This window comes from Topomyia yanbarensis, chromosome 1 (genome assembly GCF_030247195.1).
Source record: "Topomyia yanbarensis strain Yona2022 chromosome 1, ASM3024719v1, whole genome shotgun sequence".
In the NCBI taxonomy this organism is placed as follows: domain Eukaryota; kingdom Metazoa; phylum Arthropoda; class Insecta; order Diptera; family Culicidae; genus Topomyia; species Topomyia yanbarensis.
Window position 1 is genome coordinate 106,786,110 of NC_080670.1, and position 12,912 is coordinate 106,799,021.

Here is a 12,912-nt window from a genome sequence, read left to right on the forward strand (position 1 = left end):
CAATCAAATCAATCAAATCAATCAAATCAATCAAATCAATCAAATCAATCAAATCAATCAAATCAATCAAATCAATCAAATCAATCAAATCAATCAAATCAATCAAATCAATCAAATCAATCAAATCAATCAAATCAATCAAATCAATCAAATCAATCAAATCAATCAAATCAATCAAATCAATCAAATCAATCAAATCAATCAAATCAATCAAATCAATCAAATCAATCAAATCAATCAAATCAATCAAATCAATCAAATCAATCAAATCAATCAAATCAATCAAATCAATCAAATCAATCAAATCAATCAAATCAATCAAATCAATCAAATCAATCAAATCAATCAAATCAATCAAATCAATCAAATCAATCAAATCAATCAAATCAATCAAATCAATCAAATCAATCAAATCAATCAAATCAATCAAATCAATCAAATCAATCAAATCAATCAAATCAATCAAATCAATCAAATCAATCAAATCAATCAAATCAATCAAATCAATCAAATCAATCAAATCAATCAAATCAATCAAATCAATCAAATCAATCAAATCAATCAAATCAATCAAATCAATCAAATCAATCAAATCAATCAAATCAATCAAATCAATCAAATCAATCAAATCAATCAAATCAATCAAATCAATCAAATCAATCAAATCAATCAAATCAATCAAATCAATCAAATCAATCAAATCAATCAAATCAATCAAATCAATCAAATCAATCAAATCAATCAAATCAATCAAATCAATCAAATCAATCAAATCAATCAAATCAATCAAATCAATCAAATCAATCAAATCAATCAAATCAATCAAATCAATCAAATCAATCAAATCAATCAAATCAATCAAATCAATCAAATCAATCAAATCAATCAAATCAATCAAATCAATCAAATCAATCAAATCAATCAAATCAATCAAATCAATCAAATCAATCAAATCAATCAAATCAATCAAATCAATCAAATCAATCAAATCAATCAAATCAATCAAATCAATCAAATCAATCAAATCAATCAAATCAATCAATCAATCAAATCAATCAAATCAATCAAATCAATCAAATCAATCAAATCAATCAAATCAATCAAATCAATCAAATCAATCAAATCAATCAAATCAATCAAATCAATCAAATCAATCAAATCAATCAAATCAATCAAATCAATCAAATCAATCAAATCAATCAAATCAATCAAATCAATCAAATCAATCAAATCAATCAAATCAATCAAATCAATCAAATCAATCAAATCAATCAAATCAATCAAATCAATCAAATCAATCAAATCAATCAAATCAATCAAATCAATCAAATCAATCAAATCAATCAAATCAATCAAATCAATCAAATCAATCAAATCAATCAAATCAATCAAATCAATCAAATCAATCAAATCAATCAAATCAATCAAATCAATCAAATCAATCAAATCAATCAAATCAATCAAATCAATCAAATCAATCAAATCAATCAAATCAATCAAATCAATCAAATCAATCAAATCAATCAAATCAATCAAATCAATCAAATCAATCAAATCAATCAAATCAATCAAATCAATCAAATCAATCAAATCAATCAAATCAATCAAATCAATCAAATCAATCAAATCAATCAAATCAATCAAATCAATCAAATCAATCAAATCAATCAAATCAATCAAATCAATCAAATCAATCAAATCAATCAAATCAATCAAATCAATCAAATCAATCAAATCAATCAAATCAATCAAATCAATCAAATCAATCAAATCAATCAAATCAATCAAATCAATCAAATCAATCAAATCAATCAAATCAATCAAATCAATCAAATCAATCAAATCAATCAAATCAATCAAATCAATCAAATCAATCAAATCAATCAAATCAATCAAATCAATCAAATCAATCAAATCAATCAAATCAATCAAATCAATCAAATCAATCAAATCAATCAAATCAATCAAATCAATCAAATCAATCAAATCAATCAAATCAATCAAATCAATCAAATCAATCAAATCAATCAAATCAATCAAATCAATCAAATCAATCAAATCAATCAAATCAATCAAATCAATCAAATCAATCAAATCAATCAAATCAATCAAATCAATCAAATCAATCAAATCAATCAAATCAATCAAATCAATCAAATCAATCAAATCAATCAAATCAATCAAATCAATCAAATCAATCAAATCAATCAAATCAATCAAATCAATCAAATCAATCAAATCAATCAAATCAATCAAATCAATCAAATCAATCAAATCAATCAAATCAATCAAATCAATCAAATCAATCAAATCAATCAAATCAATCAAATCAATCAAATCAATCAAATCAATCAAATCAATCAAATCAATCAAATCAATCAAATCAATCAAATCAATCAAATCAATCAAATCAATCAAATCAATCAAATCAATCAAATCAATCAAATCAATCAAATCAATCAAATCAATCAAATCAATCAAATCAATCAAATCAATCAAATCAATCAAATCAATCAAATCAATCAAATCAATCAAATCAATCAAATCAATCAAATCAATCAAATCAATCAAATCAATCAAATCAATCAAATCAATCAAATCAATCAAATCAATCAAATCAATCAAATCAATCAAATCAATCAAATCAATCAAATCAATCAAATCAATCAAATCAATCAAATCAATCAAATCAATCAAATCAATCAAATCAATCAAATCAATCAAATCAATCAAATCAATCAAATCAATCAAATCAATCAAATCAATCAAATCAATCAAATCAATCAAATCAATCAAATCAATCAAATCAATCAAATCAATCAAATCAATCAAATCAATCAAATCAATCAAATCAATCAAATCAATCAAATCAATCAAATCAATCAAATCAATCAAATCAATCAAATCAATCAAATCAATCAAATCAATCAAATCAATCAAATCAATCAAATCAATCAAATCAATCAAATCAATCAAATCAATCAAATCAATCAAATCAATCAAATCAATCAAATCAATCAAATCAATCAAATCAATCAAATCAATCAAATCAATCAAATCAATCAAATCAATCAAATCAATCAAATCAATCAAATCAATCAAATCAATCAAATCAATCAAATCAATCAAATCAATCAAATCAATCAAATCAATCAAATCAATCAAATCAATCAAATCAATCAAATCAATCAAATCAATCAAATCAATCAAATCAATCAAATCAATCAAATCAATCAAATCAATCAAATCAATCAAATCAATCAAATCAATCAAATCAATCAAATCAATCAAATCAATCAAATCAATCAAATCAATCAAATCAATCAAATCAATCAAATCAATCAAATCAATCAAATCAATCAAATCAATCAAATCAATCAAATCAATCAAATCAATCAAATCAATCAAATCAATCAAATCAATCAAATCAATCAAATCAATCAAATCAATCAAATCAATCAAATCAATCAAATCAATCAAATCAATCAAATCAATCAAATCAATCAAATCAATCAAATCAATCAAATCAATCAATCAATCAATCAAATCAATCAAATCAATCAAATCAATCAAATCAATCAAATCAATCAAATCAATCAAATCAATCAAATCAATCAAATCAATCAAATCAATCAAATCAATCAAATCAATCAAATCAATCAAATCAATCAAATCAATCAAATCAATCAAATCAATCAAATCAATCAAATCAATCAAATCAATCAAATCAATCAAATCAATCAAATCAATCAAATCAATCAAATCAATCAAATCAATCAAATCAATCAAATCAATCAAATCAATCAAATCAATCAAATCAATCAAATCAATCAAATCAATCAAATCAATCAAATCAATCAAATCAATCAAATCAATCAAATCAATCAAATCAATCAAATCAATCAAATCAATCAAATCAATCAAATCAATCAAATCAATCAAATCAATCAAATCAATCAAATCAATCAAATCAATCAAATCAATCAAATCAATCAAATCAATCAAATCAATCAAATCAATCAAATCAATCAAATCAATCAAATCAATCAAATCAATCAAATCAATCAAATCAATCAAATCAATCAAATCAATCAAATCAATCAAATCAATCAAATCAATCAAATCAATCAATCAATCAAATCATCAAATCAATCAAATCAATCAAATCAATCAAATCAATCAAATCAATCAAATCAATCAAATCAATCAAATCAATCAAATCAATCAAATCAATCAAATCAATCAAATCAATCAAATCAATCAAATCAATCAAATCAATCAAATCAATCAAATCAATCAAATCAATCAAATCAATCAAATCAATCAAATCAATCAAATCAATCAAATCAATCAAATCAATCAAATCAATCAAATCAATCAAATCAATCAATCAATCAATCAATCAAATCAATCAAATCAATCAAATCAATCAAATCAATCAAATCAATCAAATCAATCAAATCAATCAAATCAATCAAATCAATCAAATCAATCAAATCAATCAAATCAATCAAATCAATCAAATCAATCAAATCAATCAAATCAATCAAATCAATCAAATCAATCAATCAATCAAATCAATCAAATCAATCAAATCAATCAATCAATCAAATCAATCAAATCAATCAAATCAATCAAATCAATCAAATCAATCAAATCAATCAAATCAATCAATCAATCAATCAATCAAATCAATCAAATCAATCAAATCAATCAAATCAATCAAATCAATCAAATCAATCAAATCAATCAAATCAATCAAATCAATCAAATCAATCAAATCATCAAATCAATCAAATCAATCAAATCAATCAATCAATCAAATCAATCAAATCAATCAAATCAATCAAATCAATCAAATCAATCAAATCAATCAAATCAATCAAATCAATCAAATCAAATCAATCAAATCAATCAAATCAATCAAATCAATCAAATCAATCAAATCAATCAAATCAATCAAATCAATCAAATCAATCAAATCAATCAAATCAATCAAATCAATCAAATCAATCAAATCAATCAAATCAATCAAATCAATCAAATCAATCAAATCAATCAAATCAATCAAATCAATCAAATCAATCAAATCAATCAAATCAATCAAATCAATCAAATCAATCAAATCAATCAAATCAATCAAATCAATCAAATCAATCAAATCAATCAAATCAATCAAATCTATCAAATCAATCAAATCAATCAATCAGTCAAATCAGTCAAATCAATCAAATCAATCAAATCAATCAAATCAATCAAATCAATCAAATCAATCAAATCAATCAAATCAATCAATCAATCAAATCAATCAAATCAATCAAATCAATCAAATCAATCAAATCAATCAAATCAATCAAATCAATCAAATCAATCAAATCAATCAAATCAATCAAATCAATCAAATCAATCAAATCAATCAAATCAATCAAATCAATCAAATCAATCAAATCAATCAAATCAATCAAATCAATCAAATCAATCAAATCAATCAAATCAATCAAATCAATCAAATCAATCAAATCAATCAAATCAATCAAATCAATCAAATCAATCAAATCAATCAAATCAATCAAATCAATCAAATCAATCAAATCAATCAAATCAATCAAATCAATCAAATCAATCAAATCAATCAAATCAATCAATCAATCAAATCAATCAAATCAATCAAATCAATCAAATCAATCAAATCAATCAAATCAATCAAATCAATCAAATCAATCAAATCAATCAAATCAATCAAATCAATCAAATCAATCAAATCAATCAATTGAATCAAATGAATCACATGAATGAAATAAATCAAATTAATCAAATTAATCAAATTAATTAAATGAATCGAATGAATTAAATGAATCAAATTGATTTAATTCATCCAGTGACTACAATGAATCAAATTAATGAAATGGATCAAATGAATAAAAAGAATGGATGAACAAAATGAATAAAGTAAAAAATAAATGAAATGCATAAATAAAACAAACGAATCAAATAAACAAAATGAGCTGAAGTGATAAAATGAATAAAAAGAAGAAAATGAGCAGAATAAATTGCATTGATTAAAAAGAGAAATTGAACAATTGTAAAAGGTTATAAATTAATATAAAGAAATAAATTGAATCAAATAAATTATTTGGATGAAATAATTAAAACTGAAAAAGTACTCAGATTAATAAAATGAAGGAACTGAACAAAATGAATAAACTGGAAAAAATGAATAAAATGCATACAATGATAACAATGAATGATATGAGTAAAATGGACAAAAAGAATAAACTGATCAGAGTGAATCCAAAGAATGAAACGAATAAAATAAGTAAAATGAAGGCAGATGAACAAAACTAATAAAAAGATGCGGAATGAAATAGTTAATTTAAATGAAATGGTCATGTATTTGAAACTAAAAACATTTTAGAATAAAGATAAAAAAAATTAACCGGATTGTACGAATTAGAGAACGATTGCATCAGAAAGTTTTGAAATGTTTTTGAAAATCTCATCTTCTGAGAAAAGGATAATAAATATGCAATGGACATTCAATGGCTTCCAGCTTTTTTGGTTTAATTCTTTTTGTTTTCATGCTTCTTTACTTGACGGCGTCGTTTTAAGATTATCTGGTGTTTCTACTTTATTGTTGGACCTTAATTAGTTATTAGGAACCTGGAACGTTCTATTTGCTTTGGAATTCGAAGTTTACTTTTTGGTCACATATTCCCGAAAAAAAGATTTATATACAGAATAGAATTTACTGGTCCAGTATTTTAACGCGCAATCGAATATAGTAAAATGAGACAAGGTCACATGTGCTTTCAAGCCCCTTGAACAGAGAACGACAGGGAGAATGCGATTCGTGAATGAGACAGGTAGATGTTTCAAGGTTTTTATTTGCATTGAAGTAAATAGTGTGAAATGTCAAGGCTATGTTGATATCATAAAAGCCGTGCATTCAGTTGATTGCAATGCAGCCTCTTTCCATTCATACTTATAACTTTCATATTGATTCGTTCTGTATTCTCGTGCAGGAAATATGGATAAATAAGTCCTATACAGACCAATACTGTGAAAAAGAAATGGTTCAAACTACTCAGTATATCAAAATATGGACGACGATAAGTTAGAAGACACATTATAGTTGCATCCCCCATCGAGAGTGGGTACTTTGGGAGACTTCTTTTCCTGGATCTAATTTGTGGATATTTTTGGTCTTCGATCCGTTATTTTTCATGAAAGTTCGTACCAATACAACAAATGTGCAGCTGATACAACTCATGGTTCATTCGCCTGCGCAACGTTCCGTCTTCCATCTGCACGCCACCATAGATGGTACGCAACACCTTTCGTTCGAAAACTCCAAGGGCGCGTTGGTCCTCCACGAGCATAGTCCAGGTCTCTTGGCCGTAGAGGACCACCGATCTAATCAGCGTCTTGAAGATAATCAACTTCGTGCGGCGGCGAATTTTGTCCGACCGAAGCGTCCTCTGAAGTTCAAAGTAGTCACGATTTCCCGCTAAGATCCGTCTCTAAATTTATTTGCTGTTATCATTGTCATCGGTTACCAGTGAGCCCAAATTCGTCGACCATCTCGATTTCGTCACCGTCAATCCGAACTCTGGTGGGATGTTCCCATTGTCGTCTCTAGAACCTCTTCCTCTCATGTATTTTGTCTTCGAAACGTTGATGGCAAGTCCAATCCTGCTGGCTTCAGCTTTCAGTTTTTGAGCATATGTTTCATTCAAAATTCAATAGAGATACGAATAGTTTAAATATCGCACGTGGAATGTCTCTTTTGAAAATTTTCATCGTCAAACTTTCATATTTCCCAGTTAAGCCAAATATGTTTCTGAGATGGCCATGAATTTCCTTAATTATAGTGTAGATACATGCTTTGAATACAATTGAATTAAAGTTGAGTTGATGTAGCAGCAGACAAAAAATAGTTTTGTTTTCTCAAACCTTCGCAATTACAATTAATAAATATTTCAGATTGGCAGAAGATCTTATCACACAACTTAGAAATGGATACAGAAATAGCTAGATAGATGCCATAGAAGAGAGACAGAGAGAGAGAAAGAGAGAGATAGAGAGAGATAGAGAGAGAGAGAGAGAGAGAGATGGAGGGGGGCGTCTGAGGAATGGCAAATGATGGTTAATGCAGTGACATTATTTTTATAGGTATATTATTATGATATATTGATTCTTAAATTCTTATCATAAATAATGTAAGTAGTAATTTTTGCGCCATAACCAGTATAACCTAAATCTTGCAAAAGAACTAAATTTTCGCTAGATTTTTGGGCTTCAAACATACAGTTGCTTTCGGTGACGCCACAAGTATAATTATATTAGAAATCTTTTATCTCACTACCAGGTGAATTACTTGTTGATCTGTGTATTGATATACCATCTAACATTTACCGCATGATTGAACGCAGTGCCTAATCCAAAGAATAAATACTAGAACTCACTGTTTCTTTATCAACACATTATTTTGTCTTTGAAGTGAACTTATATATTGATTTTTGGGAAATAGTTAATTTATTATAAAGGTAATTCACAAAATGTTCTCAACATCGAATTCGAATCACGTAGATGTGTTTTCATACCCCGGTATTCAAAATTGGTTTAGTTTTGCCCCTAAAACACCAGTAAAGCAATACTCTGTATGAAACAATCTCATTTTTAGTTAGTGGAAATTGGTAAGCGAGGACTAAAAATACAAAATGTTTAATATCTCCACCGCTCGTGCACGGATTTAGACAATCTATAGCTTGTTAGAAAAGTATTTTTACTTTTTTTTTATTGTATGTGCAGTTTGTGGGACAATATTGTATTGTTCGAAAGTTATTTGCAAAAAACCTGCTGTGTTTTGACAAAATCGCCCATATCTCAGAAAGTAAACAACATATCGAAAATCAAAAATAAAAGTGTCAATTGGCAATGTTAGGCCTTTCATTTGAAACTAATTTTATTAGGATCGGTTCAGCCATTGCTGAGATAATTACATGATATTTTGTACATACATACATACACACATACACACACACACACATACAGACATTGTCTCAATTTGTCGAGCTGAGTCGATTGGTATATGAGACTCGGCCCTCCGGGCCTCGGAAACAGTTTTCAAAGTTTGAGCGAATCCTATACATTTCTTTTGTAAGAAATGTAAAAATGTTCCTAACACACCAAATCGCTAAAATCAATCATTAATTGAACGCACGTTTTGGTTCCTTTGCGACCACTGTGATGAGTGTAATATAAATATGAATTATATGAAAAAGTTATTATAAACTTCTAGGAGAGTTATATGATGATCTGCGTATTCATATACCATCAAAATTCAAACTCGCGATTCATCGAAATGCGTAGTGCAAAGGAAAAACACCTTAACTTTGGAAAAAGTTCGCTCTTTATCGTTGTAGTAAACTTACATATTAATTTTCCAGAAACAGTTAATTTATCGTTGAGTAAATTCACAAAATATTTTTGGTATTGTATTCCTTGACTAACGTAGATGTGTTTTCATACCCTGATATTCAAAATCGGTTTAGTTTTACCCCTAAAACATCAGTAAAGAAATACTCTGTACGTAACGATCTTGTTTTTAGTTGGTGAAAATTGATAAGCGAGGAATAAAAACACAAAATGTTTAATATCTCCGCCGATTGTGAAAGGATTTTGACAATCTATAGGTATTTTCATAAGCTTTTCGTTTAGTTTGTGCGATATAATTGCCTTGTTCGAAAGTTATTCGCTTCAAACCAGCCCTGTTTTGACAAAATTACCCATATCTCAGAAAGTAAACAACATATCGAAAAACAAAAATAATAGTGTCAAATGGGAGCGTTAGGCCTTTCATTTGAAACTAGTTTCATTAAGATCGGTTCAGCCATTGCTGAGATAATTACATGACATTTTGTACATACATACACACACACATACATACAGACATTGTCTCAATTTGTCGAGCTGAGTCGATTGGTATATGAAACTCGGCCCTCCGGGCCTCGGAAAAAGTTTTCAAAGTTTGAGCGAATCCTATACATTTCTTTTGTAAGAAATGTAAAACTGAGAAACTGGTACCGGATGACACTGTAAAGACTTTGATGGAGGGCATCAAGCGAAAATGCGTTCAATTTTACACTCAAGGCTCCATCGATTAACTTTTCTTTTGATTTTTGAAGTAAATATATGTATAAAACTACCCTAAAATTTTGGTTTGATTTTAAACATTATAAGAAAATTGGCATGACATTTTCGGTGTCGCAATAATTTCGTGTTCGCCCTTTATTGTATATAATATCCAAAAAAACGAATCACCCTTGGGGTTAAATTCGTCTTTTTTGAATATAATGTCCAACTCAGAAAATAATACTGACTACATTTAATATTGCACGTAAAGTCTGCTCATACTATTACGTAATAATTTGTAATTTGTTGTTTCCATATATGTTAAAACTCCATTTTTAATCTTAAAAATACAGTTACATCTTTTTATCTATTTTCAGGTTCATCATACATAGGACGATAATAAGAAAAGATCTTATTCAAACATTGCCATTGCCAAGAAGAGTATTAGATTACTTAAATTACAAAAATTGTCTTTTAGAACGTATTGAACGGGATATGGTGTGATTTTTTCCTAAGAAATGAGCAATATAATAACGCCAACAGAAATAAACGATAATACAGAAATGATACACTGAAATTTTATAAACAAATAATCGGCATCACGACTAACTTTCCATTCATTTCCTTTTAGAAAAAAGTTTACAGATGGATTTAACTTACCTCTCTTCGATTTATTTTGTTATCGATTATCTGGTACTCCTCTTCTAGCTCTCGAGGATTGGTTTCCGAGACACGGAAAGGCAATCAGTCTAAACCTCAAGCTGCTGGCCTGACCAACGGCTGCCGGCTGGACGGGCACGAAAGGCTTTTTGGTCTTCGAGTCCCAGAGTTGTTAAACAGTTGGTGGGGAGGCTTTCGGATTTTTTAACCTTCTTTTAAATTAGGTGTAAACTTTTTGTAACGAATAAGGTGTTAGCGGGTCATATTGACCCCGATTTTGAACTCAGTTTTAAGACACATTTTCAGTCAAATCTATATGAACCTGTACCCAAATTGTGTATTAGAGTTTCAATTTTCGGTTTCTGGTTTTTGACCATGTTGTCTAGCGGGAATCGGTGCCGAATGGGGTCATGTTTGGCATACATAGATGTATGCACTGCATACTATGCAGAATACTAATAATAAACACAAACAAACTAAAATAGTATATCTGCACCAAATTTATACAATACGGCCGATCTTGGACGTTTCGGATTTCAATTCCAATACCAATTCCGGCGGAATAATTGTATATCTCAAAATGTTGAACAAGTGACAATATGGTCAATCAATTAAACTGATCGCAAAAATTTGTAATAAGCTTGAAAGTTTACATCAAATCTCGTCTAAAATGATATTAACACTGTGACTCAACTATTGACCCTGGATTCTACGTGAACATCATCCGGAACATCCGTATAATTGGCCAAGTCATGAATCTAGTTCTAGGGCTCGGAAGTTTTTTAAAAAATATTTGTTGCTTTGGCATAAATTCGTATTTATAACTGGAAAATTGGTAACATAATGACTTTTCGAAAGATTTGGAACATCCGCTCAGCTGGTCAAATAATTACCCTTTTCCTAGAGCTCCAAGATATTTCCGAAAACGTATAAGGCTAAATCGTTCGCATTAATTCGTACTTGTGACTAGGACAGAGATCCATTCACCTTTCGGATGATCCCGCGTAGAATTGACCAGTTCACGAATAGGGTCTTTGTTCCGGTCACAAATACATTTTTTTTGCAATAAAAATTCTAAAAAAAAACTTTCGAGGGAACTATAGACTTCCCGAGCCAGTTCCGGATCATCCGGAACGATACGAAAAGGGCCTATAACCATAAGTACGAATTTATGCGAGTGATATACCCGAATTTATACGTATGATATTCCAAAAACGCTTTTAATCCACCTAACAGTGTGACATTTTTACATTTCTTACAAAAGAAATGTATAGGATTCGCTCAAACTTTGAAAACTTTTTCCGAGGCCCGGAGGGCCGAGTCTCATATACCAGTCGACTCAGCTCGACAAATTGAGACAATGTCTGTATGTGTGTGTATGTATGTATGTATGGACAAAATTTCATGTAATTATCTCAGCAATGGCTGAACCGATCTTAATGAAATTAGTTTCAAATGAAAGGCCTAACGTTGCCATTTGACATTATTATTTTTGATTTTCGATATGTTGTTTACTTTCTGAGATATGGGCGATTTTGTCAAAACGCAGAAGGTTTTTTGCAAAAAACTTTCGAACAATACAATATTGTCCCACAAACTGCATAAATAAAAAAAAATAAAAAAATAAATAAAAAGCTTGTAAAAATACCTTTCTAACAAGCTATAGATTGTCTAAATCCGTGCACGAGCGGCGGAGATATTAGACATTTTGTATTTTTAGTCCTCGCTTACCAATTTCCACTAATTAAAAATGAGATTGTTTCATACAGAGTATTGCTTTACTGGTGTTTTAAAGGCAAAACTAAACCGATTTTGAATATCGGAGTATGAAAACACATCTACGTGATTCAAGGAATTCGATGTTGAGAACATTTTGTGAATTACCTTTATAATAAATTAACTATTTCTCAAAAATCAATATATAAGTTCACTTCAAAGACAAAATAATGTGTTGATAAAGAAACAGTGAGTTCTAGAATTTATCCCTTGGATTAGGCATTGCGTTCAATCATGAGGTAAATGTTGGATGGTATATCAATACACAGATCAAAAAGTATTTCACCTAGTAGTGAGATAAAAGATTTCTCATATAATTATACTCGTGGCGTCACCGAAAGT

At 28.6% G+C, this 12,912-nt stretch overlaps 1 protein-coding gene across 2 annotated transcripts in view; it reads left to right on the forward strand.

Moving 5' to 3' along the window:
- LOC131678223 (suppressor of cytokine signaling 6) overlaps window positions 1-10,713 on the forward strand; it is a 1,339,559-nt gene extending 1,328,846 nt beyond the window's left edge. The window contains exon 6 of one of the 2 annotated variants that reach the window (XR_009303619.1): window positions 10,512-10,633. Coding sequence is in view for 1 of the 2 variants with exons in the window: in XM_058958257.1 (XP_058814240.1) it covers window positions 10,512-10,638 (127 nt within the window). In the remaining variant the exon portion in view is untranslated. Of the gene's footprint in view, window positions 1-10,511 lie in introns of both variants that reach the window. The other variant, XM_058958257.1, reaches the window with a different exon arrangement.
- The last annotated feature ends 2,199 nt before the right edge of the window (window positions 10,714-12,912 follow it).